This window comes from Cavia porcellus, unplaced genomic scaffold, assembly GCF_034190915.1.
Source record: "Cavia porcellus strain 051 isolate PalLab524CR breed Dunkin Hartley unplaced genomic scaffold, mCavPor4.1 scaffold_11, whole genome shotgun sequence".
In the NCBI taxonomy this organism is placed as follows: Eukaryota; Metazoa; Chordata; class Mammalia; order Rodentia; family Caviidae; genus Cavia; species Cavia porcellus.
In genome coordinates, this window is record NW_026947494.1 from 26,769,558 (window position 1) to 26,796,859 (window position 27,302).

The 27,302-nt window shown below is 38.4% G+C and overlaps 1 protein-coding gene across 1 annotated transcript in view; it reads right to left on the minus strand.

The window, feature by feature from the left end:
- Golph3 (golgi phosphoprotein 3) overlaps positions 1-27,302 on the minus strand; it is a 30,473-nt gene continuing 3,171 nt past the window's right edge. The window contains exons 2-4 of the mRNA XM_003470232.5: positions 16,578-16,709; positions 9,502-9,616; positions 1-1,915 (exon numbers count right to left, since the gene is read on the minus strand). Coding sequence (XP_003470280.1) covers positions 1,491-1,915; positions 9,502-9,616; positions 16,578-16,709 — 672 coding nt within the window. The 3' untranslated portion in view covers positions 1-1,490. The remainder of the gene's footprint in view (positions 1,916-9,501; positions 9,617-16,577; positions 16,710-27,302) is intronic.

Here is a 27,302-nt window from a genome sequence, read left to right on the forward strand (position 1 = left end):
TCTGATTCAGGCACTTTCAAGATCATAGTTTATTTATTACTTCAGATAAAAAGATAGTATACATATTAGGGAATCCCTTAAAATTCAACTCTAGAGTTATACACCATCTAGTACTTTTGCATTTAATGTTAACAAAAAAAAAAAAAAATCCTAAACACCTGAAAGCCCCACTATTAACATGAACTATGGTAATAAAAAATTTGACATTTAATTTGTCCAATGTATAGTATTTACATTATGAAACCAATGGTGGTACGATAAACAGTGATAAAGAAGTAGTAAAAATAAACTTTAAAAAGCAAAGACTTATAATCTTACAATATGCTAATTACCATAATTGTATGTAAAAAATTAAAACATAGCAGAGCTTTCTGTTACAAAATTCTTAATCATCTGAGTTGTAGTCATTACTTGCTACCAATCTACATGCAACATGAGCTAGGACATCTGATTTCTTTCTTCAAGAAAGCGTAAAAATGACATTGCAGAGCGGACATTAATTTACTTGTGGACAGAAGAAAAAAAACTGTACTCAAGATTAGTACTGGTCCAAGCCTCTTTCCAACAGAAATCATAAAAACTGTTAAAATTAAAAAAAAAAAAAATTGAGAGATATGTAGGCAAAGAGTACCATGAGTGGCACAGCTCAAATATCCTACAAACGACTGGAGTCTCATCTTTTCTGTCTCCTCCTATGAGAGGTCTATTCTGCCATTAAGTAATCATGACTGGAGCAAGTGTGAGGGGCACCAGGTGTATAACTAACTAAATCTTGCAAAATACTAAGATGGGGGCAGGGGTAGTCAAAAGGGGCAATTTATATATAAATCAAACTATATACAGCATAACTGGAATGCAGCCCATCCCAAACCAGCTCTGTGAAACAAATGGACCTCTCTGATTGAATAGTTAAAATTATAACAAGTGTAATAATACAATAGATTTACATGGGAAGAAAATCCAGGGGCATTTTATATTAATTATTTACTGTGCTGTTTCAATTTAAAAATAATTTTGCTAAGTATACATTTCAACTGAGGTCTATATATAAAATGTCCTAAATAGATACAGATATTTACCTTTGGTGAGTTGAAGGCCTTGTTGTGACTTCTGTCAGAATTGCAGGCAGAACACTAATGTACAAGCACAGGAAGGAAAACTCAAACTGAGGTAACCCAAAAGCTGTGCGTGTCGGGCGACTAGAGGTACTCTGAAAGTCAAAGTATACCAGAAACCCAAAACAGATACAGTGAGAATGGCAAGGGGGATGGAAGGCCAACACGGCAGGAAAATTTGTGAGGAACAGAAAGAGGAAGGCCTCTCGTACCAACAGAATCCTGCATACATACAGAAAACAAAAAGCCACCCACCATTTCATAAAACAAAAGCCAATTATAGTGTGGGAAGTACAAATTGCAGAAAACCAGAAGTCAAGAGAAGAAAAACTACTGCTTTACAGGAGAGAAAGGAAACGCTTCATTGTGACAGAGTTACTTGGTGAAGGCCGCCACCACGGCCCACAGAACCTCGCTGGTATTGGCCTTGAGACACTCTACTTCTGGGTCCAAGTCCAGGAGCTGCCGCACTCTCTTGGTGGCTAAATCATACTGCTCGTCCAGAAGAGGAGCAAACGCATTCTCCAAGACGTCTGAGGCGTGGGCTAGATAAATGAGGGCCAGCAAGCGCTTGTCCATGCGGTGCGGGTCATTCACCCATTTGTCAAGAACAGCTTCTTGTACCTTCTTGATGAGGCGCTGTTTAATGTTGCTGTTGGTGAGAGGATGTGTCGTCATGTCAAAAAGTAGGAAGTTCTGTTTCTCGGTAGTTAGTACACCCTTTTCCACCAGGTTTTTAGCTAATCGTTCCCGCACGTTTCTTAACTGATAATGCAATTTTAATGGATTCCATGTCTCACCTAAACGAAAGATTTCAAAGGTTAGAAATGGATATTACTTGTTAATTTTGTGAAATCTCTGAACTGTTAAAATAAGCAGTGAAATTTTTTACCCCCAAGAAGTAAAAGAAAATCCAACAGTGTTTTTCTCCCCCACTAGACCACAAAATCGGTCCTTCAAACTCTCAACAATGGCTCGTTCTCAGGCCAGCAACCACTCAAAAGTTTAAAGCAGTTGTCAAACCCATCACCCTTAGGTTAAGGAGTAAAAGAGCCAAATATGACACTATGTGCCTGCTCCTTCCAACTGTGATCAAAAAAGCAGCCAAAACTTCACTCTGCAACAGACTAAAGGAAAAAACAAGCTTCCTGGCTACATATGCTATTCCGGCAATGCCACATACAAAGTTGCTAGTGACAGGAAAGCCTGCATTGGCAATGCTATTCCTTTGATGACAAGTAATATAAACCTAATTCTAAGAGATCAGAAAGTATCACACTGGGAGTGATGAGTAATCCCAGCAAACCGGAGGCTGAAGCAGGAGTTTAAGACCAGCCAGGGCTATGTAAGTGAACTGAAGGCCAGCCTACACCACAGTGAGACTCCACCCACCCACCCACCCCAAAAAAAGAAAGAAAGGAAAAAAAATCACAATTTTAATCTTGCCTTGTAAGACAAATATTTAAAATAAAACCAAACTTTTCTTCTAAGCCTTTTTTTCTTTAAAGAATGGAAGGAAATTTATCAATATTAGTCTTGGTTATCTTTTGGAATATGTGTGTCACTTTTACATTTTCTGTATTTTCCAAAACGATCACCAATGAACACATAACTACTTTTAAAATTTGAAGGAAATACACTACAGTACTTTCCTAAATTAGAGCAAGTTAAAACACAACCACAGGCACTTTTATTAAATGCAAAAGCTCCAAGACTGAAACTTTACAACACAGGGGAAACTTTAAATTTCACTGCTCATTACACATGCCGTTAAATACACGGAGCTATTATACTTTTTAAAAAATTTGTTCCTCGGTCACACGAGCCACATTTCAAGTACAAACGCCACATGTGGCCACTGACTAAAGACCAGACACCAAAGGAAAAAACTTTGAAGATACTTGGGGTTGAATGCTGTGATAGGCAAACCTATATCCTAAGCACCTTTTTACTTTTTAGACAGTCTCAGTAACTTAACTTATCCAGATCTAGTTCAAACTCTGGAAGGCCTTCTGTCTCGGCCTCAAAGAGTACTGGGGTTAAATGCGCCACTGCACCCGGCAGGAACAGACCATACTCATCATCACAGAGAGTTCGAATGGACGGTGTCCCCTTAAAATACATTACAACTCAGCCATTGAGAAGCATTTTAGTAGATTTAACAGTAAGGCATACAGGATTATGAAACAGTCATAAATCAATCTAAGAATTGCCTCCCTACCACAATTAGGAATTTGGATAAAATATTTAAAACAATTCTTTTCAAATATTGGCAGAAAAGAGCCCACAATTCTTAGGGGAAACTAAGTAAGACCTACACCCACCAAGCTGCTGGCCTGGAGGCATATCCCAGGCAGCAGGGCAGGAAGGAAGACCCCAGGCAGGACACAGCAGTTCCTCTGCATTAAGAAGTCAGAGGTCAAAGGTCAGGGCTGCTATGTAGCTGAGCTGTGATAGGCAAATACTGAAGAGAAAGCTAGGCAGACAAAGATTTAAAACCCACATGGTATCCCTGTGAGTCTCTGGCTAGCTACACAAAGAACAAATACCATAAAGATGTAAGATGAACAAGGCCCCAGTCACACAGAACTGGAAAAAACCTGAGTGCCAACCTGCCCAAATCTGAAAACCCAGGACATGGAGAAGGGACTCAAGAACTAACTCCAGAACAGAATTAAACTGCTCCTGAGTGAAAACTGCTATAGCTGCCCTAACAAAGCTTTAAAACAGGCTGATACACAAGTCACTACATGGAGTAGAGTGCGGGCTATAGTAAACACAATCAACCATATAAATATGAAGAAAACTTAAGGGGGAAATATGCACATAGTGAACAGAAAAACAGGAGCTAGAATAAATGATCCAGAACTGCTATCTTGCAACTTAACTTTGAATAAGCAGGGACTATAACATTGTCAAAAATGATATGAGAATGGGCTAGAAGCACTGAATTACTATTATTAAGTCATTTCATGGATGTAAAGAAAATAATTGTTTCAAATAAAAAGGCCTGGCAAATCAGTTTCACAAACAAACAAACAAAAAAAAAAAAAAATCATGTACATCTCCAGGTTCCTGGTGGTACTTTTAAAAAGGAACAAGGACCAATATATATATTTAAAGCCTTATCAGACTGTAAAACCTGCCACTATAAAAGAAAAACAACTGAATACCAAACATAACTCTTACTTCAATTTCTGATTTAAAAAATAAGCTCATGCCCCAATCCTAGTGTAGCTATTGCTTATCTGATGAGGCAGTACTGCATAACAAGTTGTGACAGCAGGCTACAGCCCGACTAGTTGAGTTTAAATCCCTGCTTAGTCCTTTTTCAGTCATACAGCTGTATGCAAAGTCCTTTAGTACCTACTGCCCAACGCACACATGATCTTGCTAAATTGCCCAAGCTGGCTTCAAACTCCCAATCCTCCCATGTTAGCCTCCCAAGTGTTGGGACCATAGGCGTGGCCCACCATGCTCAGGTTCCCTTAATCTGGGCCTCCATTTCTTCATCCATGAAGGGAAGACAACAACTGTATCAGGATAAAGACTGAATTAGGATACATCAAGTTTGGGCTGGGGATTTAGCTTAGCGGCATAAACACCTGCCTTGCAAGCAGGTGGTCGTGAGTTCGATCCCCCGGTACCGATTAAAAAAAAAAAAGATACATCAAGTTCTCAAAATAGCGGCTGACATATGGAAAGCTCTCAATAAATGTTAGCTCTTATTTTTCTCCCATCAACACTTAGGAAAAAAAATTTGCAGACTCATAATGTTTTAAGAATCACATTAGGTACTAAGAATATAAACATTGAAGAACACATATTTCTACCCAGTAGATATTTAAAATTAAGTGAAGGAAACATTCATAACTATACTGGCTAGAATAATACAAAAGTCCCTAAGGAAATTATACGAAAGTTCCCAGAGGAATGAGAAATGACTTGAGTTTAGTATTAAAAAAATACTTCTAAGAAAGTTACAGAAAGAGTAACATTTAAGCTAAATCTAGAACCCCAGAAAGAGTCAACATCCTGTGAGTAGAGGAGCCTGCACTCCAGGCAGAAGAAACAACAAAGTGCTCGGGCAGCAATCACACGCTGGCTACCAGTCCTGACGTCCAGGTCACACCTCCTTCCAGCCTGTACAGAGGCCAACCCACCCTCTCCCCAGTAAACGCCTGCCTGCTGCACCACCCACCAGACAGTCTGGGGTTCATTTTCCTTCTAAGGTCAGTGGCAAGGGAATAGGCAGCCTAGACTAGAACAGTATAGGTTGCATGACTTTTGCAGATTTAAAACTAACACAATATTTAAAAAGTAGCCAAATGTATGTAAAAAGCCTATTCTAAAAGCTACTGCTGAATTCTAAGGTTAACTATGTTTTAAATAATAAAGTCAAAAAGGAAGGAATTTTATGTCCCAAAAAACATTCTGGCCATCTACTCTGAAACAATAAGGAAAAAAAAGTAAAATACATACTCTTGAAGCCTACAGTTAAATTACTCTTTGCTACCCTAAAAAAAAAAAAAAATTAAAAAGTCCTCCAATGCTGTATGATTTTTCTTGGAAACAGTGAGATTAACACTGTTGTAATATAGATTCCTCCTCACCTTACCCTTAATATTACACACTACAATCCATGGAACATGTAATGTTTACAAAGTTCCTGTGAAAAAGTTCTCAACTCCGAGGTACACTTAAGAGTTCCATGTTACTACCGAAAGAGAACAGCCTGAACACAAACCCACCTTCCAATAAGGTGTTCCATTTATGATTGGGCCTTCTTATGAATAACCATTTCTGCCTCAGAGGAAGCAATAAAAGGGGACCAAGGCATCATCTTCTTTTGTAGCAATTCCCTGGAAGAGGGTAAACCATGTGTGCTCACTTCACTGACAAAAGTGCGTTAATTCCAATTTACTCAGATATAAAAAATGAACCAGGTTGTTCAGATCTTTTTGGGTATAAACCAATAAATCTTATAAACAGAAGACTAAAACAATGTGGGAACTGTTCCAAATGATGTATTATACTTTTTGTTTACCAAAAAAGTAGGGTGAAAATACATAAGTAAGTGTTCAAAGGGTCTTGGTAACCAGAAACTTTTGCCTTTTTTGTTGGTGGTGGTTTGTTTTGTTTGAGAGTCTCACTATGCAGGCTGCTCTTGAACTCATTATGTAGCAAAGGCTGGCCTCCAACTCACAGCAATCCTCCTGCCTCAGCCTGCCAAGCACTGAGTTTATAGGTGTGCACCATCACACCAAGTTTGCCTTTTATTTTTACAAAAATAAGCTAAATTGAAAGGATAATATCACCCCTGAGGTTAACATAATTAAGAAACCAATATAACTCAGGATGAGAAAATATAAATGGATTAATAGGATTAAGGTTACAAGCTCTTAGAAGATTTAGCTGTTTCAATTGAAGAACGCGGAAAGCTTTTTAAAGATTTCATAATAAATAATGAATGAATAATAATTGGATCCCTAGGTTAAAAGGCGTTACTATGGTCCATTCTATTACTCATCAGTCCCTGCCTTAACCACTGCATAAGTGAAGGGACTTGGTAAGTTATATATGTAAACTTATTTTGTTCATTTTTAAAAAATTTAATACAAACAAAACATAGTAGAAGACACAAAGACTCTCTTGGCCCTTAGTAAACTGTACCCTTAGGTACAGAAAGTGTTATGGTTTACATCTAACACATCCCTCCCAAGTCTCACGTGTTCAGAGGTGGGGCTTTTGGATGTTGGGGTATACACTAATCAACAGACGTGTCCACTGCATGTACAGCAGCTGGATGAGCTATTAAGTGGCGTAACCTGCCTGGAGGGAGGCCCTGGGGCATGGTCAGGAAGGGTGTGTTACTGTCCCCAGCTTCTCCCTTTCTGGCCACCAAGGGTTAAGCACCTTTTCCTCTGCCACATCCCTCTGTCACCTGGAACCAACAATATACTGTAACTGTGAGCCCAACCTCCTCTAGGTTTACAGGTCAGCTGTTTTTCTACATGTCAATTTTAAATGTACAGAACTTATTTATAGTTCATTTTTTGGTTAAAAAAAATGTGAGCAGTGTATATGAAACGAAAAGGTTTTTCAAGTCCACTAATCAACAATCACCTCAATGGAGACTGACATGCCAAGCACCGAAGTCATTTCGCTACAAAGAATTCCTATCTTCCTGGACATCACATCAAGAGGCTTCCTTCCTCAATGTGGCAGTCTAGTGACACTTTATTAATAAACTAACCAATCAAATGTTTTAAGATTTTAGAAAGCCAGAAATTTTATTCTTAAGAACACTCGCTTTTAAACTTTTTAAAGCTCTTGTCTTTGATATAATTAATAAGTATATACTTATTTTTAAGTACTAAAGAAGTTTAAATATATGCTTACAATTTAGCAATGGTTTGAACATGAATCGATACACAGTGTAAATAATAAAATGAACCTTGGCATCCCCCACACTAGTAAAGAAACCTTTGTTTCTTTTAAAAAGTATTTGTTTTAACAAAAGATTTATTTTTTTAAACAGGTTCTCACTACGTTGCCAGGCTGGCCTCAAACTCATGTTCCTTCCCTCCTCAGCCTAAGTAACTGGGATTTTGAGCCAGTACCCCCAGCTATGCTCTTCTGTATTTCTGTAGTAGAAGCCTCCTGTGTGTCATCCCACTTCAGAAACCACCAAACACACACGTTATTTATTCTTTTCTACATGTAAATATTAAGAGACATAATCACATTTTCCTTAACAATACAGTATATAATTGGAAACCAAGCAGCAAGCACAAATTTAGCTGTGAAAGGACGCATTCAACCAATCTACCACTAATCCCACCGAACAGGGTAAACTTTCTTCGTGTTCATTCTTACCCTTTGAAGGTCTAATTCAACATCTACTTCCTCCTTCAACCAGTAACATTCCCAAAGAATCCTCTTTTTGCAGCTACTAAACTTTCAGAAAACTATACTGTTCCCCAAATTGATTTTAAGATTTTTCGTAAGAGACAGTGTCTCTTTTTTTTAAGTTTCATAGCAGCCATGTTGGTATTGTTGCAACTAGCGTTTGATACTACACTATCTTGAAGCAACCAAACATTTTAAAAATCAGCATGCTGGCCACAGAATTGTACACTTAAAAATGACTGAAAATAGTAAATGTTGTATTATATATACTTTGCCACAATAAAAAAATTTTAATCAGCAAACTGGTATCTTGGTACTTTTGGCAGGGGGAAAGCCGGCATTTTCTTAATTTAAAAGCAATGTGTTTTATCTCCTTCTCCGGATCCCCTTATTTCTTTCATGCTGAAATGGCAGCTTACTCTTCATCTACAGCAAGAACACCATGTGCCAGGTGTGAGGATAAAGGTCTGCCTGAACTACCTGGTGAAATCCTATCTCAGCAACCAGCATGCAACAACAACAGAACAAAGTGCTATAGACAGTGTTTTGGTATCAATCTAAAATTTAAAATAACAAAAATTGCTAGGTGTTAGCTTCATATATTACTCAAATTGCTAATCCAAATGGACATACCATTTTATAACACACTAACTATATTTAAATACTGTTGAGAAAAGGATTAGACTTATCTCTTTAATGCTCAGAGAAGTGAAGTGAGAACAGTACAACAGCAGCCCAAGTTGACAACCAAGTTCAGTAAGCACTGCCGTAAGATTCATTCATGAAATGTTATTGAAATAAACAAGAGTAGTATGCAGTCATCTTAAATGTCAATCCAATGCCCTTGAATGCTCACAAAGGAAATCTGGGGGTCAAAGATATGTTATTAAAATCCAAGCCCAATGCACTGTGAATGGGGGAAATGCCACACCAAGAAATTATTTACAAGTGAGCCATCAGAAGAAATCACCAGTCCACCCCAGCCTAAACAGAGTATACTGTGGACACTAATTCTAACAAACTATGCATCAAGGAAGAATATTATGTCACATTAAGTATCTGTGTTCAATCGGGGCTGGAGATTTAGCTCAGCGGCATAAGCACCTGCCTTGCAAGCAGGCGGTCATGAGTTTGATCCCCGGTAGCGATTTAAAAAAAAAAAATCTGTTCAATCATATTAAAATTAACAAGGATGAAATTTTATAAAACCAAAGTCTCTACTGACTGACGTATCTTGTTTGCCTTAATAACTGAACAAGATTCTTAACTATTTTTACAGGTTCCTTTCAAAAGGATTTTAAAATATTTACAAATTCTAAAAACTTTTTAAAAACAGTTCCAATTTGAAGTTTGTGCATTCCAGGCTGGTCTTAAACTCACAGTGATCTTTCAGCCACAGTCTCCCAAGTACTGGGATTACAGGCATCAGCCACCACGCCCGGCCTCAATTTTGGTGTTTTACCCAGCAGCTTACCACTTAGTAATTCAATCCAGTTCTGGACTGTTTCTGGAGGCTGTGTCTCCTTAACATGCTTCAGAGCTTCATCAAGAAGAACATCCCCCGTTGGAGCATCAGACTTACAGATCACCTAAACACAAGCAGTGAGAAATAATCCACTGAAGCCTTTTTTCTGACATGAACTCAGTAAATGAAAAACTTATGTAACTCATCATACTCAAAACCTCTATAGTCATACAGTATCAAGATCCAGATTTTGAAGTTTTTTTGTTAAGGAAATCCAGTGTTTAGCCTACCCAAATTAGATAGGAGTGAAAATAAAGCTCCACAATAATCTTACACATAATATACTTGCATTTGTTGCTACAAGTTTGAGCTATATGATCCAGGAATTCATTGTTTAAACATTATGAGTTCTAGAACAGACTCAACTATATAAAAAAGCACAATATATGATAAAGGTGGCATTTTGAACCACTAGAGAAATAAACTTCAATAAATGTATTTTAAAAATGGCTAACAAGTAAAAATAAGGAAGTAAAAATTAAGGCTTGGTTTCTTCGTGCTTAAGTTATAATGAAAGATAAAGATTTAAATGGAAGAAAACAACTTCAGAGGTAATAAAGATGTCTTTAAACTGCCACATCAGTTGAAGAAACCTTAAGGAAAATACCAAATATTAAGTACAAAGTACATTATAAATAAAGAGGGGAAAAAATGATAAAAGTTTAACTACTCTTTCAACTTTTTAAAAAATTCATCTGGAGATACAGAGAAGAAAACCTCAGAGAGAAAAACAGAGGAAGAACGTGCTATACTGCTTCATTCGAGGATTAGATTATTAGAGTTTCCGTTCATGGTGTGAGTTAAGTGAAATTCTGCAACACATCTCTGTTTACAGTGGCATAGTCCAAAATAGTCAAATCTTAGAATACTCCAAATGCCCATTCAACTGATGAAAGGATAAAGATGATGTGGGTTTTTTTCTACAATGGAGTACTACTCTGCCATAAAGATAAGCTTGAGACAGTTCTAGTTAAATAGATGTATCTTGAGGACATACTCTTAAAGTGAAATAAATCAGACGTGCATATATAAATACCACACTGTTTCTCAGGTATGAAAAACTGAAAGTATACACATAAGGACCAAAAAGGCATAAAAGATACTGTGAACTAGGAAGAAAATGTTCAAATGGGGAAGGAACTAGGGAGGAGAGGGGGAAAGGAAAGAAGGGAAAGAAAACATGGTAACAAAGCTTTTGGAAGTAAAGGGGAAGAAGGGTTGAAGGGAGAGTAGGAAAATGGAAAAAGGTTATACCATGTACAGATACAAATTCCCTATGATGAAGATGATGGTTATGGAACTCTAAAATGTACCCATAAACTTAATTTTAAAAAGTGGTATCACCTTATGTTAGCTATTAAAAGTGCTGTATTAATATTACTTTAAAGTATGACTATCCCCTCAAATTTTCCCTCAAGAAAATGTTTAGTTTTACTTGACCTTATGAAAAAATATATATACAGTATCTACTTTTGAGACATCATGTCCCAATATACAGTAAGAACCGTATCACAAACCACAAACCTAACAAACTACATTTTAAAACAAAAAGGATTAAGCTAATTTTAATATATTTGATACAGTGTAACTAAGATATTATAAGGTAATAAATATTTAGAAATTGAGAAACTTGGGCTGGAGATTTAGCTCAGTGGTAGAGCATTTGCCTAGCACATGTGAGACTCTAGGTTCAAGCCCCAGTACCCCAAAACACATTTTTTCCCAGTTCTTATCAATTCACTGTGTCCTTACTTATATATTCCAATTTATACTAGCCACACTTCAAGTGTCATAGACACGTGAACAGTACACAGAGAACATTCTCATCGTAGAATAAAGTTCCATTGGACAACACTTGCTTTTTTTTTTTTTTTTTGAGACAGTATCTTGCTGTATAGTTCAGGCTAGCCTTAGACTCACTATAGCCCAAGCTCAACTCAAACACACAGCAATCCTTCTGTCTCAAGCCTACCAAAGTGCTAGGATTATAGGCGACTACAGGTGTGCGCCACCAGGTCTGGGCCGGGTTGGATGGGGCCAGCTCATGCATGTTTTTACTGAAGACCATGTTTTACTGGAGGATAAGAGAGTACAAAAAATAAAGAGAACCTGCTGGGCCTAGTGGCGCATGCCTGTAATCCCAGCAGTCAGGAGGCTGAGGCAATATGATCATTTCAAGTTCAAAACCAGCCTGGGTTACAAGGCCAGCGCAAAATGCATAGTGAGACCCTGTTTCAAAAAGGCAAAAAGAGAGAGAGAGAGAGAGAGAGAGAGAGAAACCTCCAGACAAAAACGTGTGTGTGGATGGACAGGTGGTTACTGTGGCCGAGACATCATTTTTTTCTTCTCACTGGATCCTTCTATCCAGGCTTCACTGCCCACCTCCGGCATTCCCTCTGTCAGGCAGCAATCCCCTGGGCATAGGTGGATCATCTTACAAAGTTCTGTGTACCACATCTCACTCAAATGCATCCCCTTTTTCCATCATCTTTGCCATTTTTTCTAGTCTTCTTAAACTCGTGTCTTTCACTTTTATATGGACTGTTTTTCGGTACTGGGAATCAAACTCACAACCTCACATTTGCCAGGCAGGCACTGTGCCGCTGAGCTACATGGCAGCCCTCACTCACATCAATTTAAATTTCCCCTAAGAAATAAATCTTATCACAACATTCCACAAATTGTGCTTTAAAGTATTCAAAGACTCATGGAATATGTTAACAAAGCTCAGTAGTAACAGTGGGTCACAAATATGTTCTAATCAAACACATTGTTTCTATTTAGCTTACTGAGTCTTTTGGAGGAGAAAATTATTTCTAGATACAAAGAGATAATATTTATAAAACAAAAGAAAGTTTCAAAAGTCCATATCAGCCTCAAAGATCTAAAAGACATTATATCCATAAAATGAGAAACTTCTGCAAAATTTAAGAAAGGGGTTTTGAAAATCAACCTAACAGCTTTCATTTAAAAAGACAAAAAAATTCCAGAGAAAGGTCAGAAGAATGGCCAAGAATCGAAAAACAAGAAAAATAGAGGTCAAAAGACAGCAGAAATACAAGAAAATTTTCCAAAACCAAGTGATACAAATACCTAGACTGCAAGAACCCATGTGTTATGATTTAAATCTGAAATGTCTCCCACAAAGCTCATGTACTGAGCAATTGAGAGATGACAGGAAGCAGCCCCCACCTCCCAGAGTACTGGGGCCAAGTGATAACGGACTGAAACCTCTGAAACCATGACCAAAATAAATCTTTGCTCCTCTAGTTTTTCTCAGGTGTTTTTCACAACAGAGAGCTAACAGAGCAACAGAGCATGCATAGTAACTTTTAAATTACCCACATCAAGAAACACCATAGTTTCAGACACCAGGAGCAACAGAAGATTTCAAATGTTTTTAAAAAGTAAAAAATGTTATAAGAATGAAAATCAGGATAGCAGACTCAAACAGAAAACTGTATACCAGACAACAATGGAGAAACACTTTCAAAATTGTGCAAGAAAACAAATCTAAACATTCTAATAAAACTGAATATAATAAGTGTGTTTTCAGGCATAATGTCTCACAACAGTTTCCTCCCAAAAAGGTAAAAGAAAAACAGACCTTGAAAACAGGCTGAATGCAATAAAAATGTGACTAGATGTCCCAAAATGACAGCTGAGCAACTGAATCAAAGATAACCAGTCCCAACTGTTAAATCTGATTATCTAAACATTTGAAAATTAATAAGCATAATCTTCCTCTGCTTTTATGAAATAAGGTGTTATGGATTAAGAACTGGTGGTCAACTTAATGCCAGCTGGATTACATCAGCATGGCACTGAGTGCAAATGTCCCACCTGAGAAAAGTTGCCAGCATAAATAGAAGTATGGAGAGGAGAAGCTATCACGCTGAGGGATTGAGGCATTGTGGGTTCTCCTATGAGTTGCTGTTGGAGCCATTGGTTCTCCTAGAGAAGCTCTGGTCCTCACGTTGAGCATTGCTTCCCAGCTTCGGAGGGGAAGATGTGTGCCACTTAGTCTCCAGGATGAACTTGTCATGCTGGATTCCTGGCATGTACTCAACTGTGCTTGTCAGAGGAAGAGCTCAGGGCTTCCGTGTCGCTGAGGATGGCTGTGGTGCTTTTCAGGACAGCCCTGATCTCTATTACGAGTGTGACTTCCAAGCTCCAGCCTAGAACCCTCAACCTACCAGCTCAGCTCCTTCATCCTGCTGGCACAGACTTCCTGGCTTCCACCACTGACCTTTGGGTCTTCCTGGCACAGATTCGTAAAAAGAGAATGGCATGAGTTCTTCTTGTAGGCTCTGAACCTCGGACTCGTGGGAGGCATTGTTATGAGCTCTGGGTCTTCATCTGGACTCATGTGGGATCACTGCTGTGGGATTCAGGCCCTTGGCTAAAATATTCTATGTCTTTGGTGTTGTGGATAGATTTCCTGCATTTTCTTGTGTTAACTCTGTGTGGCCATCACAAAAATACTATGAACTCCATATTCTGATTCTAATTGTTCTGTGCACAATCCCTGGCTACAACATAAGGATACTTATACAGAAAACTACAAGAAAGGAAAATATCAGAGAATATGACTCCACAGAAAACAATACCAGCATCATAACAGTAGTAAACAGTCACAGGCAAACTTAAATTAGCAAGGCTGCGGAGATAAAGGTAGTAGTACATAAGAAGGTCACAGTCATGTATTCTAACAGATAGTAACCTGCCTCAAATTGATACATCAAAAAATGGCAGCCAGATGTGGTGACGCACACCTGAAATCCCAGGACTCAGTAGGCTGAGACAGAAAAATCACCATGGTTTAAAATCTGCCTGAACTACATAGCGAGATCCTGTTTCAAAAATCAAAATAAATAGACAGACAGTAAAGGCTTATTTGGAATACAGAAAAAAATGCCAAAAGAAATAACTAACAATTTTGGTAAGCTGAATGGAAGCTTCCCAAAAATGTCCATGCCTTAACTCCTAAGACCAGTTTAGGAAAATATCTCTGCACATAAAACTAAACATTTCAAGATAAAAATTACTATGGATTATCCACATTCAATAACAAGTGTTTCTGCAAAAGACAGAACAGGGCCAGGGGTGTTGGCACATACTTGTAACCTCAGCCCCCAGGGGACTGAGGCAGGAGGATCTTACAAGTTCGAGTTCAGCCTGGACTACACAGTGAGACTTTATCTCCCAAAAAAAAAAAAAAAAAAGAATAGACAGTGGTAGGAATACAGAGCAGAGGCAGACATGGCCAGAAGCTAAGCAACAACTGGAGCAACCAAAGCTGGGAGAGACAAGGAACAGAATCTCCCTCAGAGACTTCACGCCTCTGGCCTACAGAACAATGGGGAAAGTACCTGCTGTTTTAAGCAACCGAGTTTGCAGCAGTTTACTAAGGCAGCCCTGGGATGCAAATACAAGGACTGAAAATCATTGTCTCCCAGGAGTACAGCTAAGTAATGAAGAAAGATAGGCAGATTGTTTTTTGTTTAAAAAAAAATAATTTTATAACTACACTATTTGTATTATCTTCAAACGTCAGTCATCATTTTCATATTAACCAATTAAATCAGAGGGTATTTTTCACGAAGACTTACATATTTGCCACCTGGATTATTCAAACCAGTTGACTTTTGTATGTCCGGGAAAGTAGGGAACAAGTCTCTCTCTTGGTCACTGCTGTGTTCAAGGTCTAGCACAGTGCACACAATATTTAAGCGCTTAAGCACTTACGGATGGGTGAATAAATGAACAAACAACAATCAACCCTTTGATATTGTTCAAAAGCAACCACTATTTCGATCTTTTCACTTTATCTTTTTTCTCTTTAGGGCAACACTATAACATGAATACAAATTTGCTTAAATTACAACAGTAATGATTAATGAATCTACCCACATACAGTATCTGACAGCCATAACAGCAGCTTTCTCCAGCTGTTTACCTCCACTAATCGCAGCGGCATAGCAATATGAAATAAAACTTGTAGCTTCCTTTGTGTAGCTATACAAAGCAGTAATCTTTTTAGAACTACCTCATGCCAACTCACATGACCTGACTTTGAACGACTGATTTTAAAGTCCCAAGTCCTATGTAAATATTTTCTAATATACCACCTTTTTTTGTTCTGTATTTTTGTTTTGTTTCTCAGGGCTAGGGTCAAACCAAGGACCTCACATGTGCTTGGCAAGTGCTCTACCACAAAGTAGAGCAAAGTAGTCCAGCAATGTTCACTTTTTGTATGTAACTTTCATGAAAACATTAGAGGGTTTCTTTCTTATAAATTATTCCCTATAGCGTATCAACCAAAATATGTTCAATTCTGATCTAAAACTTCTGGATTAAAACACTATATTAAAGAAAAAAATAGTTCTGAAACACTATGTCTCTTAGGAACCACAACAAACTGGAAGAGAAACAGTCTTTTTTTTTTTTTTGCAACTGGGTCTTGCTCTGCAGGCTGGTCTTAAACACACTATGTAGCCCAGGCTGGCTTCAAACTTGTCGTGATCCTCCTGTCTCAGCCTTCCAAATGCTGGGATTACAGACTTGCACACACCACCCAGTGACAGTCATCAGTATGTGAGGTTGAGGTTGTTTTTAAAATATCTAAAGATTATTCAGTTATTACCTATTATTTTATATTTTACCAAAATACCTACCCATATTCTCAAAAGACATGGAGAAGCCATACATTTGAGAAGTACTCAATCCTCCAAAAAGATCAACAGTACAGTTAATTTGCACAGTAACTCTTTTAAAATGCTTCATGTCTGTCAATCCTTTCAAAATTATGGATCTCAGCAACAGCAAATGTAGTTGAGGATCTTTTTGAATAAGGAGGTGTGGGGGATCCTAACAATTATATTGTTCACTCTATGTGAAAAGACCAGGAAACCAAGAATGCAAAAGAATATACAAATGCATTAAGTCTGGAAGCTAATAGTAGAAATATTTGTTTTAAGTAGTACAAACTCTTTAAAAAGGATATTGTTTGGCAATCTTCTTACCTTTCTTGTCAAAAGACTTTTACGTCTCATTCCACAAGCCTCTAGTTGTAACCTTCCTCTTAATGCTAATTCAATTAACATACAGCCACGTAATCCAGATGATATACAGTCATTCCAAAAAGATGTGTAGCCCTATTGAAAAAAAAGAAAAAAAGCTAATTTACCACTTTGAATGAAGAGCTAAAAGTAGAAATTTTTTTGTCCAAGTCATTTTTGGTGCCTTTACTTCACATGTTTCCATAACAAAATATTGAAAAATACAATTAATATAATTACTACTAGTCTAGGATTTCCAACTGCTTTTTGTCTTTTCACCAAATATCCTTACTCACAGATAAACAAGTAACTTCAAAGGTCTGACATCTAGACTATCACATAATTCATGCTTTCTAAGCTGTGTGTTAGACTCTCCCAACTCCAACTCCAGGATACCAGTAACCTCAGACTGCAGTATTTTATTACTAGTGTACATGGGCAAGTTAGGGAGCTCAGGAATACAGTCTATTTGGCTTCAAGATTTAGAGCAGTTACTCAGGTATTACTATTAAGGTAAAAATACAAGGTTAATTTTGGAAAAATAAACCAGAAAGATAAGAGTATGAACCACTCAATGGAAAGAAATGTTATGTATGTAGCATTCCTCTTACCATTCTTGTCAAAAGACATTCATTGCAAGGCCAACTCTTCCTTTCATTGTTACTCAGAACTGGGCAAATCCAAAGTGAAAGAATAACTAGATATTGCAAGCTGAAAAGAGTCCAGGAAAACTGGTCAACCAGGTATCACACCAGTGAAGTCTTTCAGAATAAGTAACAGATTGTCCAAACTGTAAAGCCAAGAACTCTGTCATCTATCAACTTAAGATTCCCAGCTCTCATAAGAAAACAAAAGTTATGAATGGTTCTGGTTAACACTCAGAAGAATGTAACATAAAAGTCTGGCTGTGCAGCGGTGATGTTTCTCCTATAATCCCAGCACTCCAGAGGCTGAGACAGGAGATTCACGACAAACTTCCTAGCCCAGACTTCTTAAAGAGTGCAAGGCTAGCCTGGACTACACAGCAAGATCCTATCTCAAAAAAAAAAAAAACAACAACAACAACAAAAAATGTTTTTTGGTAGGAGGGATGAGCAGGCCAACTAAATCATATACAAAGAGAGGGTCAAGATTAAGAAAGTCTGGACACTTGGACACAGAATTTCTCAGAATTCCTGGTACTGTGCCAGGGCAGAGTGATCAGCCTGCATTTCAAAAGATGACTGAGGATAGTGTCTATGGAACTTCATTACTAATACAGAGCCTTATAGTAAAGTCATGAAGCTACCACTTCTGAGAAAGAGGAATCTAGGAAAATAAGAATCTTAATACAAAGGGAGCCAAAAGGCTAAACAAAAACATAAAAGGTTTTTTCTTTGTTCTTAAGGTAATTCTTTTAAACTTCGTAAATGTTAAGGGTCTGATCAAATTAAGATTATGAGAGATACACAAAGATGTTTAATAAAATGAGTAAATTAGAGAGATGACATGAAAGCAAAATACCTAGAGCCCTGGGAACCCTGGGAATGGATTCCACATGCAATTTAAGTTTCAGATATGTGGCCCTGACTGGCCTGATCACACTGATGGGAGTTCCTAGGTGAACTTCTATGAACTAGAAGCCACAGAGTACATCTCACAAAGCAGGAATTGGATAGAAAGTTCTACAGCCTGCCTGCACCAGCAGAACAGAATTTAGGAGTTTATGTTTGCTAGTAGAGGACTAAATATGTCCAAATCTCACTGGACTCTGGGTATCCAAGTCCAGATATGTTTGCAACACAAAGTCTTTAATGACAGACTCTAGAGATCTACAACAGTTAGTGAATGGTTCTGGTTAATTCACATGGGAAAGTAAATAACTGGGCAAGGACAGTACCTTACTAAGCTTCTGGGATTCTCATCAGAAATATTCCAAAAATAAATGAAGCCAACAAAGATATACCAAGCAACAGAATAGTCCAGTATTTTGATGACCTCCTACAAAAATCTACTTCATAAAAGCACGATCAAGAATTAATGGAAGGAGGCATTTTAAAAGATCACAATTGAGGCAAGTGTGTGGCACATAACTCTAATCCCAGCATCTGAGTCCAAAGCAGAAGTATGAGTTTGAGGCCAGCGTAAGATACATACCAAAAATAACCAAAAATAAAGATAGATAGATGGACAGGGCTGAACAAAAATGATCCAAAAAAGACAACTGATTAATGGCAATATACACAGGAATTAAAGTACCTTAAATGCAAAAGCAAGAGACTGGGAGAGAGTCAAGGGAATTTGGTCGTGACCTAGCCAAGATTCTGCAGTGAATCCATGACAGCACAATACAGACAACCAACTGGCATGAGAATTCTTAAGAGAATTAGGAGCTGGAGTACCAGCTTTGTGGCCTTACCAAGTACTGATAAACTCTTTATACTCTTATTTTCTAGGGCTATTCACAGAAGTATGTTTCATCAATACCAAAACATTCACTTTTAAAAGTATCTCTGAATCTAGCTTGAACTTTTAAACAGATGGCACCTAAAGGTTAAATGGCATCATCGCTATTGAGCTAACCTAAACACATGGAAGACAGATTTGTGGCATCACAGGTGCATAGCAATGGAGAAATGAAATTGTCAGTTACTGGGAAGTACACTGAAAGCACGATACAAGACTGATGGCTGGATTCTAAATCTAGTCATACCACCAACCTGCTCAACTTCTCAGAACCATTTTAGAAGGGCAGATCAATGGCAACCACATTGCTCAGACAACTTTAGACACTGGTACTCTTGATTACAAGAGCATGTATTCTGCAAAAGATGGTTTTTACAAGGTATGATCAAAATAGCCTTAAAAGTAAAAATTATATTACAGTAATAGATACATTGCTGGCTGATGGGACAGCAGCTGCTGCACTATGTACAAGTACCAGTTGCCACAGGACCTGGGGGTGTCCCTCACTCATTGCATAATAAATGACTCAGTCCTAAGAAAGGGGAGAAGCTCACAGAAGAAAGCGCTAGCGAACAAGTTAAACATTGTAATCCGAAATTAGCTCCTATATGCTAAAATACAAGGATGAGAGAAGCCAGAGACATCCCAACAGAGAGTGGGACATAAAGAATCCAGAGAAACATGAATCATTGGGCTCACAGGTACAAAACAGGATGAAACACTCAAAGACAGTGCTATAGTCAGGGTCTGCAAAGGAAACAATAAGGACACATAGTTTACAGGATTATTTTATAATATCCACCCAAAGAATCAAATGCAAAGAATGTGGGAGACCACACTAGAGATCTAAAGAACCCAGCTGAGGGCCTGGATCCCACAGCAATGTCCTCCCCAAGTCCAACTGGAGGCCTAGAGCCCACAACAATGTCTCATGCAAGTCTGTATCATGGAACTGCACCGGAAAGGTCCAAAGATCAGTGGTAGAAGCCAAAAGGTCTGTGCCAAGGGATGAAGGACCAGTGTCAGCAGGCTAAGGGATCTGTACTGGAGTCAGGAAGTGACACTCAAAGTAAAGACAAGAGCTCCCCAAAGAGAACCACAGCCATATTCAGTGACAGCCAGGACTTGGGCTCCTCCAACAAGAGATAAGAACAGCTGAGTTCGTACCAAGAAAGCCAGCATGACATACTTCTCCAGGAGGATCAACAGCACACCACCTTCCCCTCCAGTTCTCTTTTATGCAGCTGGCAAGAATCCTCAGGTGGACCTTACACACTCAGCACCACACTCATTCAGTTCAGTTAGGTGCTACACGTTGCTCATTAGTTAATCCACCACAGACAGCATACGCGATTAAGAACCTACCATTTCAGGGGCTGGGGATTTAGCTCAGCGGCGTAAGTGCCTGCTTTGCAAGCAGGCAGTCCTGAATTCAATAACTGGTACCAATAAAAAAAAAAAGAACCTACCATTTAGTAGTTGTGAACTGAGCTTAAACAGTTCAAACACTATTGAGAGCTGGCTGAGGATACAGCTCAGTAATAAAGTACTTTCCTTGCATGTAGAAGGCCCTGAGATTCAATCCCCAGTACTGGGGAGAAAAGTTTTATCATGTGCAGCTCACATACCTCCAGTTAAGTTGGAAAGAATAAAACACAAGAGACATGAAATCAGAACTGTGGTTTATTCAAACCTACTCTACTTGTATTTAAAACTACTCTAGTTGTATTTTTCAGCTATTTCTTTTAGTAAGATAAACTACTATTTCCCAGCGAGGTAAGAGACTTTCCCAACAGTGCACCAGCTAAGTTGATTGCAGGATCCTACACCCATCTTCAACTGTTGGGAATCCCCAGGGTCAGAGTTTTGGACAAACATCCAATCTCCAGGATGGATCTTGTAAGGCTGTGTAAACTGAACTGGACTAGACTCCTCTTTTCATAGAATGTCAGCTGAAAGCAAAGAGCCCAGCAGAGAAAAAAAAAAAAAAAAGAATGGTACAGTAATAAACCAGGCAATGATCCAAGGGACATGCTCTGCACATATACTCCTTCAGGGGACAGTTACAAGTCAAAATTTAGGGGACAGAGACTACAGGAAACCCAGTGTTCAATGCACATCTGGACAATGACCTCCAACGTGGCATTTTCTCAGTGGTAAAACTAAGTTACTTGGATCTCTAATTGCCTAACTACTTTTCCCCACTCTCAAGTGGATCAGCTTGCAAAAGGGAAAAGAGGTATTGCTCATTCAGCCCCTCAAAACTGCAAACAGTGAAAAGAATTCTCACCATTATAAGAGCCACTGAGTGACTCTAAGGTGCTTACTTGCCCAGAAACTTTTTAATCAGAAGGACCTAAGAAGTTGGTTGCTCACAATCAAATAAATATATACTGCATAAATATCATAAAGAGATACAACCAAGATTTATAAGATTTGCATGTGGCACAAAAATATTTACAACGTAAGTCAGCCATGGTGGTGCATTCCTATAATCTCAGTACTTGAGACGCTGAAGCAGGAGGATCATTACAAGTTTGAAGGCAGCCCGAGCTACACAGTGAGTTCAAGACCAGTCTGAACTACATAAAACTCTGTCTTAAAAAAGAAAAATAGAGCCAGGGATTTAGCTCAGTGGCGTAAGTGTTTGTCTGGCAAATGCAAGGTCCTAAGTTCAATCCTTGGTACCAAAAAAAGGAGGAAAAAAAAAAAAAATATATATATATATATATATGTATATATATATAGGGTGCATGGCTTTGGTTATAACATGGTCCTTCACCTGTTCTGTTCTGCTTCTCAGTGGCAATGAACTAAGCAGCTTTGTCATGCCACACCCTTCTACCATGAAGTTTCTGCCTGGAGGCCTGCGAACTGCTACCATGTACTGAATCTCCTGAAACTGAGAGCTAAATTAAACCTGTCCTCCTTTAAACTGTAAGAGTTGGGTACTGTGTGTCAGCAACACAAACGCTAATACATGGACCTTTATAGTTAGGAAACACTACGCACAAATATTTATGTATGAATATACTGATCTCAGATTTTATCACAGTAAAGCACAAAAATGATACAGAAGTAAGAAGAAACAAGTTCAACTTTTCATACTTCACTGTCTTTAGAATACTTCCATTTACAGTATACCTTTACAGCTTGCAGATTATAATTTACAGAAATCAGTTAATTAAATCCTGATGTAGAGGGCCATTACAAAAACAAGATACCGGGCTGGCGACTTAGTTCAGCGGCATAAGCACCTGTTTTGCAAGTGCATGGTTGTGAGTTCAATCCCTGGTACCAGTAAAAAAAAAAAAAAATTTCTTTATGATACAAAAACAAGATACAGTACCCAAATCATATAAAGATAATGCATCCATTTAAGTAGATAAAAAGAAAAATGCTAGCAGTAGTAATGTCTAACGAGTATGATGACCTTTATTTTAAACCTTTCTACATAGTAGGGTCAAATAAGGAAAAGTAAGGAAAAACCTATATAGCTGTCCAAGCTTCTAAGTAATAATACAGATAACAGCAATAATATGCTAAAGAGGGCTGAGGATGTGCCTCAGTGGTAAAGCTCCTGCCTTGCATGCACAACACCCTGGGTTCAATTCTGAGCACCACAAAAAAAAAAAAAAAAAAGTATGATAAAGATAAAATACTAGGCCAGGGATTTAGCTCAGTGGTATAAGCACCTGGCAAGCATGAGGTCATGAGTTCGACCCCCAGTACGGGGGGGGGGGGGGATACTGGAAGTCTTTAAAATTCCCAATGAAAACAGCTAAAGACCTCAAATTAAAGTAGAATTAGGAGGTAATAAACAGCAGCGTTCAGAAGACTAGACTTTAAACAGTAAAGACCTAGCAAATTCAAATCAACCCCAGCTCTGCCATAGACTGTACCATATAATTAAATTTCTGAGACTAATTTTCTTCATACAAAACAAGTGAAGTAACACTAGTGATGGTGAACGTTTCAGAGCTTTTTTTTTTTTTCTCCCCCTGTAACATGGTCTCACAATGTAGTTCAGACTGACCTTGAACTATTAGGGATCCTCCTGCCTCGGCAACCAGAGTGCTGAGATTACAAGGCATGCACCACCACGCCCAGATAAAAGTGCTATTTTAAGACATTAGGCCCTCCTCCATAAAATTTTCAAAGATAAATTACACTATATATTTGTATATTATGCTTTATACATAAAGGGTATACTTTTTTCCAACATTACTTCCAGAAAGGTTTTTCCTCTCGAAGGGATATTACCCCCATGATTTACTTAAACATATTTACTGAGTGATGGCAGCTATCATCAATTAAATAAAAAAATCTAAACAGCATAATTTAGTTCTGTAGTTTATTACAGTATACAAATTCTGATACATGAAACTAAAATGGAACGAACTTGAAGATTACAGAACATGAAGAGCAGAACATTTGTACCTAATAAAGGGCCTGGCAGAGAATGTGCTCAGTAAACCTTTAATAAACAGATGAAAACTTATAATTCTAGATGTGTTACACTGCTCCTCAATGTTATTTAGCAAGATGAAAACTCTTCGGAGGGCTGGGGATTTAGCTCAGTGGCATAAGTACCTGCCTTGCAAGCAGGCGGTCGTGAGTTCAATGCCCAGTACCGATAAAAATGAAGAAGACAAAAAAAAAAAAAGATGAAAACTCTTCAACAGACTACAAAAGCGTATACTCCATATTTCAAATCTCAAACAACTAATAAATCCTACAATCCAAAAACCTCAAATTTTCTATTATCAAGTCTCACGAGGAAAAAAATAAGACAAAACAAGCAACAAGAACCTTTAAAACACAAAGCTCCTATTTAAACATTTTTAACCTTTGGTTCATGAAATGCTTTGAGTATATAATGAAAGCTAAATATCCCTTTCTCCTTGAAAAATACACAGGTACCAAATATTCCGTTTCTAAAATCTGCTGACACTTTTAAAATGTCTCTATTAAAGTGATATATAAACCAAACACATTTACTATTTTAAAATAGGTTACTTTAAAATTTAAAGTGTTTTTAAGCTTAAAAATGTACTACAAAAAAATCATTTTTGGGCGCTGGGGAGTTAGCTCAGCAGCATAAGTACCTGCCTTGCAAGCATACAGTCGTGAGTTCAATCCCTGGTACAAAAAAAAATCATTTGAGGTAATATACTGTACTTTATTATTAGTTGTATTCCTGTAGATCAGAGGTTTATCAAACAAGTAGCAGGAAGAGAAATAGCCTGTTTAAAAAAAAAAAAAAAAAAAAAACTCAAACTGGGCTAGGGATTTAGCTCAGTGGCATAAGCACCTGCCTGGCAAGCGCGAGGTCATGAGTTTGATCCTTGGTATCAAAAAAAAAAAAAAAAAAAAAAAAAAAAAAATCGGGGGCTGGGGATTTAGGTCAGCAGCATAAGCGCCTGTCTTGCAAGCAGGCAGTCGTGAGTTCGATTCCTGATACCGATAAAAAGGAAAAAGACCAAAAAAAAAAAAATCTGTACTAGATTACATTATAATTCTGCCCTATCCTACTAAAATAGACAGCAATCTTTTCACAAATATAAGTTTCAAAATAAAGGTAGGAGCTGGGTGTGGTACGCACACCTATAGTCCCAGCACTTGGGAGGCTGAGGCAAGACAGTTGAGCTTGAGGCCAGCCTGTGCTACATACTAAGGCCAGCCTAAACTCCATAGGCAAGACCACTGCTGACTCCTTCCAAAAAAAAAGAGAAAAAACCCTAAATAAACCAGCAATAACAAATTAAGATTTGCCACCAGCCAGGGATTTAGCTCAGTGGTATAAGTGCCTGCCTGGCAAGTGTGAGGTCGTGAGTTTGATCCCGGGTACAAAAAAACAAAAAAAGATTTGCCACCAGTGAAGTTATTCAAAAGTTATTTGGGAGGCCAGGGGTGCAGCGGCTTAGTGGTACAAAACGTGTAATAAGACCTTCAGTTCAATGATATCTGGTAATTCTTTTTTGTTTTTCTGAGACAGGGTCTCACTATGCACAGTAGCTCAGGGTGGGCTAGATTCACTATGTAGCCCAGGCTGGCTTCAAACTCAGATCCTCCTGCCTCAGTCTCCAAGGATTGAGTTTACAGGCATGTCATCACATCCTGCATCTGTAGTAATTCTCAAGGGAATATTCTAAAGTTGTTCTATTAGAGGCTGCTATTAAACAAAAACTAATGAGGGACTGGGATGCGGCTCTGTAGAATACTTGTTGAGCATGCTCAAGGTCCTAGGTTTACTCCCGAGTGGACCAAAAGATTAAAAAATGGAGAAAGGAAAACATCTACCACTTCTACTGCCCCACCTTTTCTAACACAGATGTGGAGAAGACATAAATCTTGCTAATTATCTGGAAGTTAAGTTCAAGTGTAAACCTATCTCCCATCCTTGCCATGATTTTTGAAGTTATTCACCCATGTCACCAAGTCATTGTCCACAGTGAGCATTAGCATCCCAAAGGGTCCAGACCTCTTCCTTATAAAAGCCAGAAAAGTGTCAGTAAAAAAATATGAAATGTTTAAATTAAACACACACACACACCCCACAGGGCTTGATAGTACACATCTATAATCCCAGTACTCTGGGAAGGCTGAAGCAAGAGAAAATCACCGGTTTGAGCCCAGCCTGGACAATTCAGTGACTTAATAAGACTGTCACACACACACACACACACACACACACACACACACACACAAGCTGAGGATGTGGCTCAGTGTAAAGGCCCTGAGTTCAATCCTCAGTACCACCCCAATCCTCCCAAAAACCTGACTGGATTCATTCTCTCTCTGTCTCTGTCTGTCTGTCTCTCTCTGGCTCACACACATACACACAGTCTTCATAGGTAATCTAAAGCCAAAGTGGGGAAGGAGATTCGGGTGAGGTAAAACTGGCTGGGGAAGTAAGTGGACCTAGTCCAAAGATCCAGGAACACGTGGGGGGAACAGTTCTGCACGTGGTCTTCTCCGGAGCAGGTTTTCAGGAACATGGCCTAGACCTGGTCTCGGCCTGAGGTATGGGATCCCAGCACCACCTTTCAAGCCCAGCATATATAAATTCTCACAGGTTCCCTTGAGATTTGGACAGTATAAAGGACACAGATGCCAAGAAAAGTTTGCTACTGTGACTTTCCTCAGGATAGCCTGTCCTGATTTCTCCAGGGTGTTAAGTTTCTTTCTTTCCTTCTTTCTTTTTGGTACCTGGGATCGAACTCAGGACCCAGTGCTTGCCAGGCAGATATTTATACTGCTGAGCTAAATCCCCAGCCCCTATTTAAGCTCTTTAAGTATCTTTTTTTTTTGGGGGGGGGGAAGGTTGTTCTTTTATCCTGCTTTTTTTCTCAGCCCAAGCTTGCTCAGCTGAGCCAGTTTTTCCCTTGCTCTTTACCTTTAGTTTTTCAAATAAATCATGTCATTGCTTTTTGCTTGTTTCCTTCAAGGCTTTGTTGCAGACAAGAATCTTGAACCTTAAATTAAAAGGGAGAGGTGAACAACCCCTTAGGATTCTGTAAGGTTTAATTGGTGAGCCACTTAGAAGAGTTATCAGATAGCATTTTGGCCTGGCCAGGAGATTCTGATTACAAAACTACCTGCTTATTAGCAAACTGAACCTTGGGTTCATTAAAAGGGAGGGGAAAGACCATCCATAACACAAATCAAAGCACATCATTTTTAAAATCCTGCAGATTACAAATGTTAACATAAAGACAGTAAGAATCAAAACTGGGCGTGGCAGCATTTGACCATAATCTCTGTACTCTAGACGCTGAGGCAGGAGCACTGCTGCTGAGAGGTGCAGGCCAGCCAGGATACATATAATGAATTACAGGCCTGCAAGAACCAAACAGGGTAATGAGACCTGACTCTATCAAAGAAAGAAACGAAAAGAAAGAAACTGGGCAAAATTAACCTATGCTGAATACTAAATTAAGCTATGGTTATGCTTGAGGAACGAGGAGATGGGTAGTGGCTGGAAAAAAATTTAAATGAGGCTTCTGGAGAGCTGATGATGTTTATTGTCCTTGAAGGTAATAGTTTGACAATATTCAGTTTGTGAAAATTCATCCCTTTTATCGTGCATTGGTTTAATATTTTGCAAACATAACTTTTTTTTAAACATAACATTTTAAAGAACCAAAAAATGCCTTTTTTAAAAACCAAAATAAGATTAATTTCACATTTAGCAATTTCTTAAAATTTATCATGTTGCTGTCAGATAGGCTACTTCACACT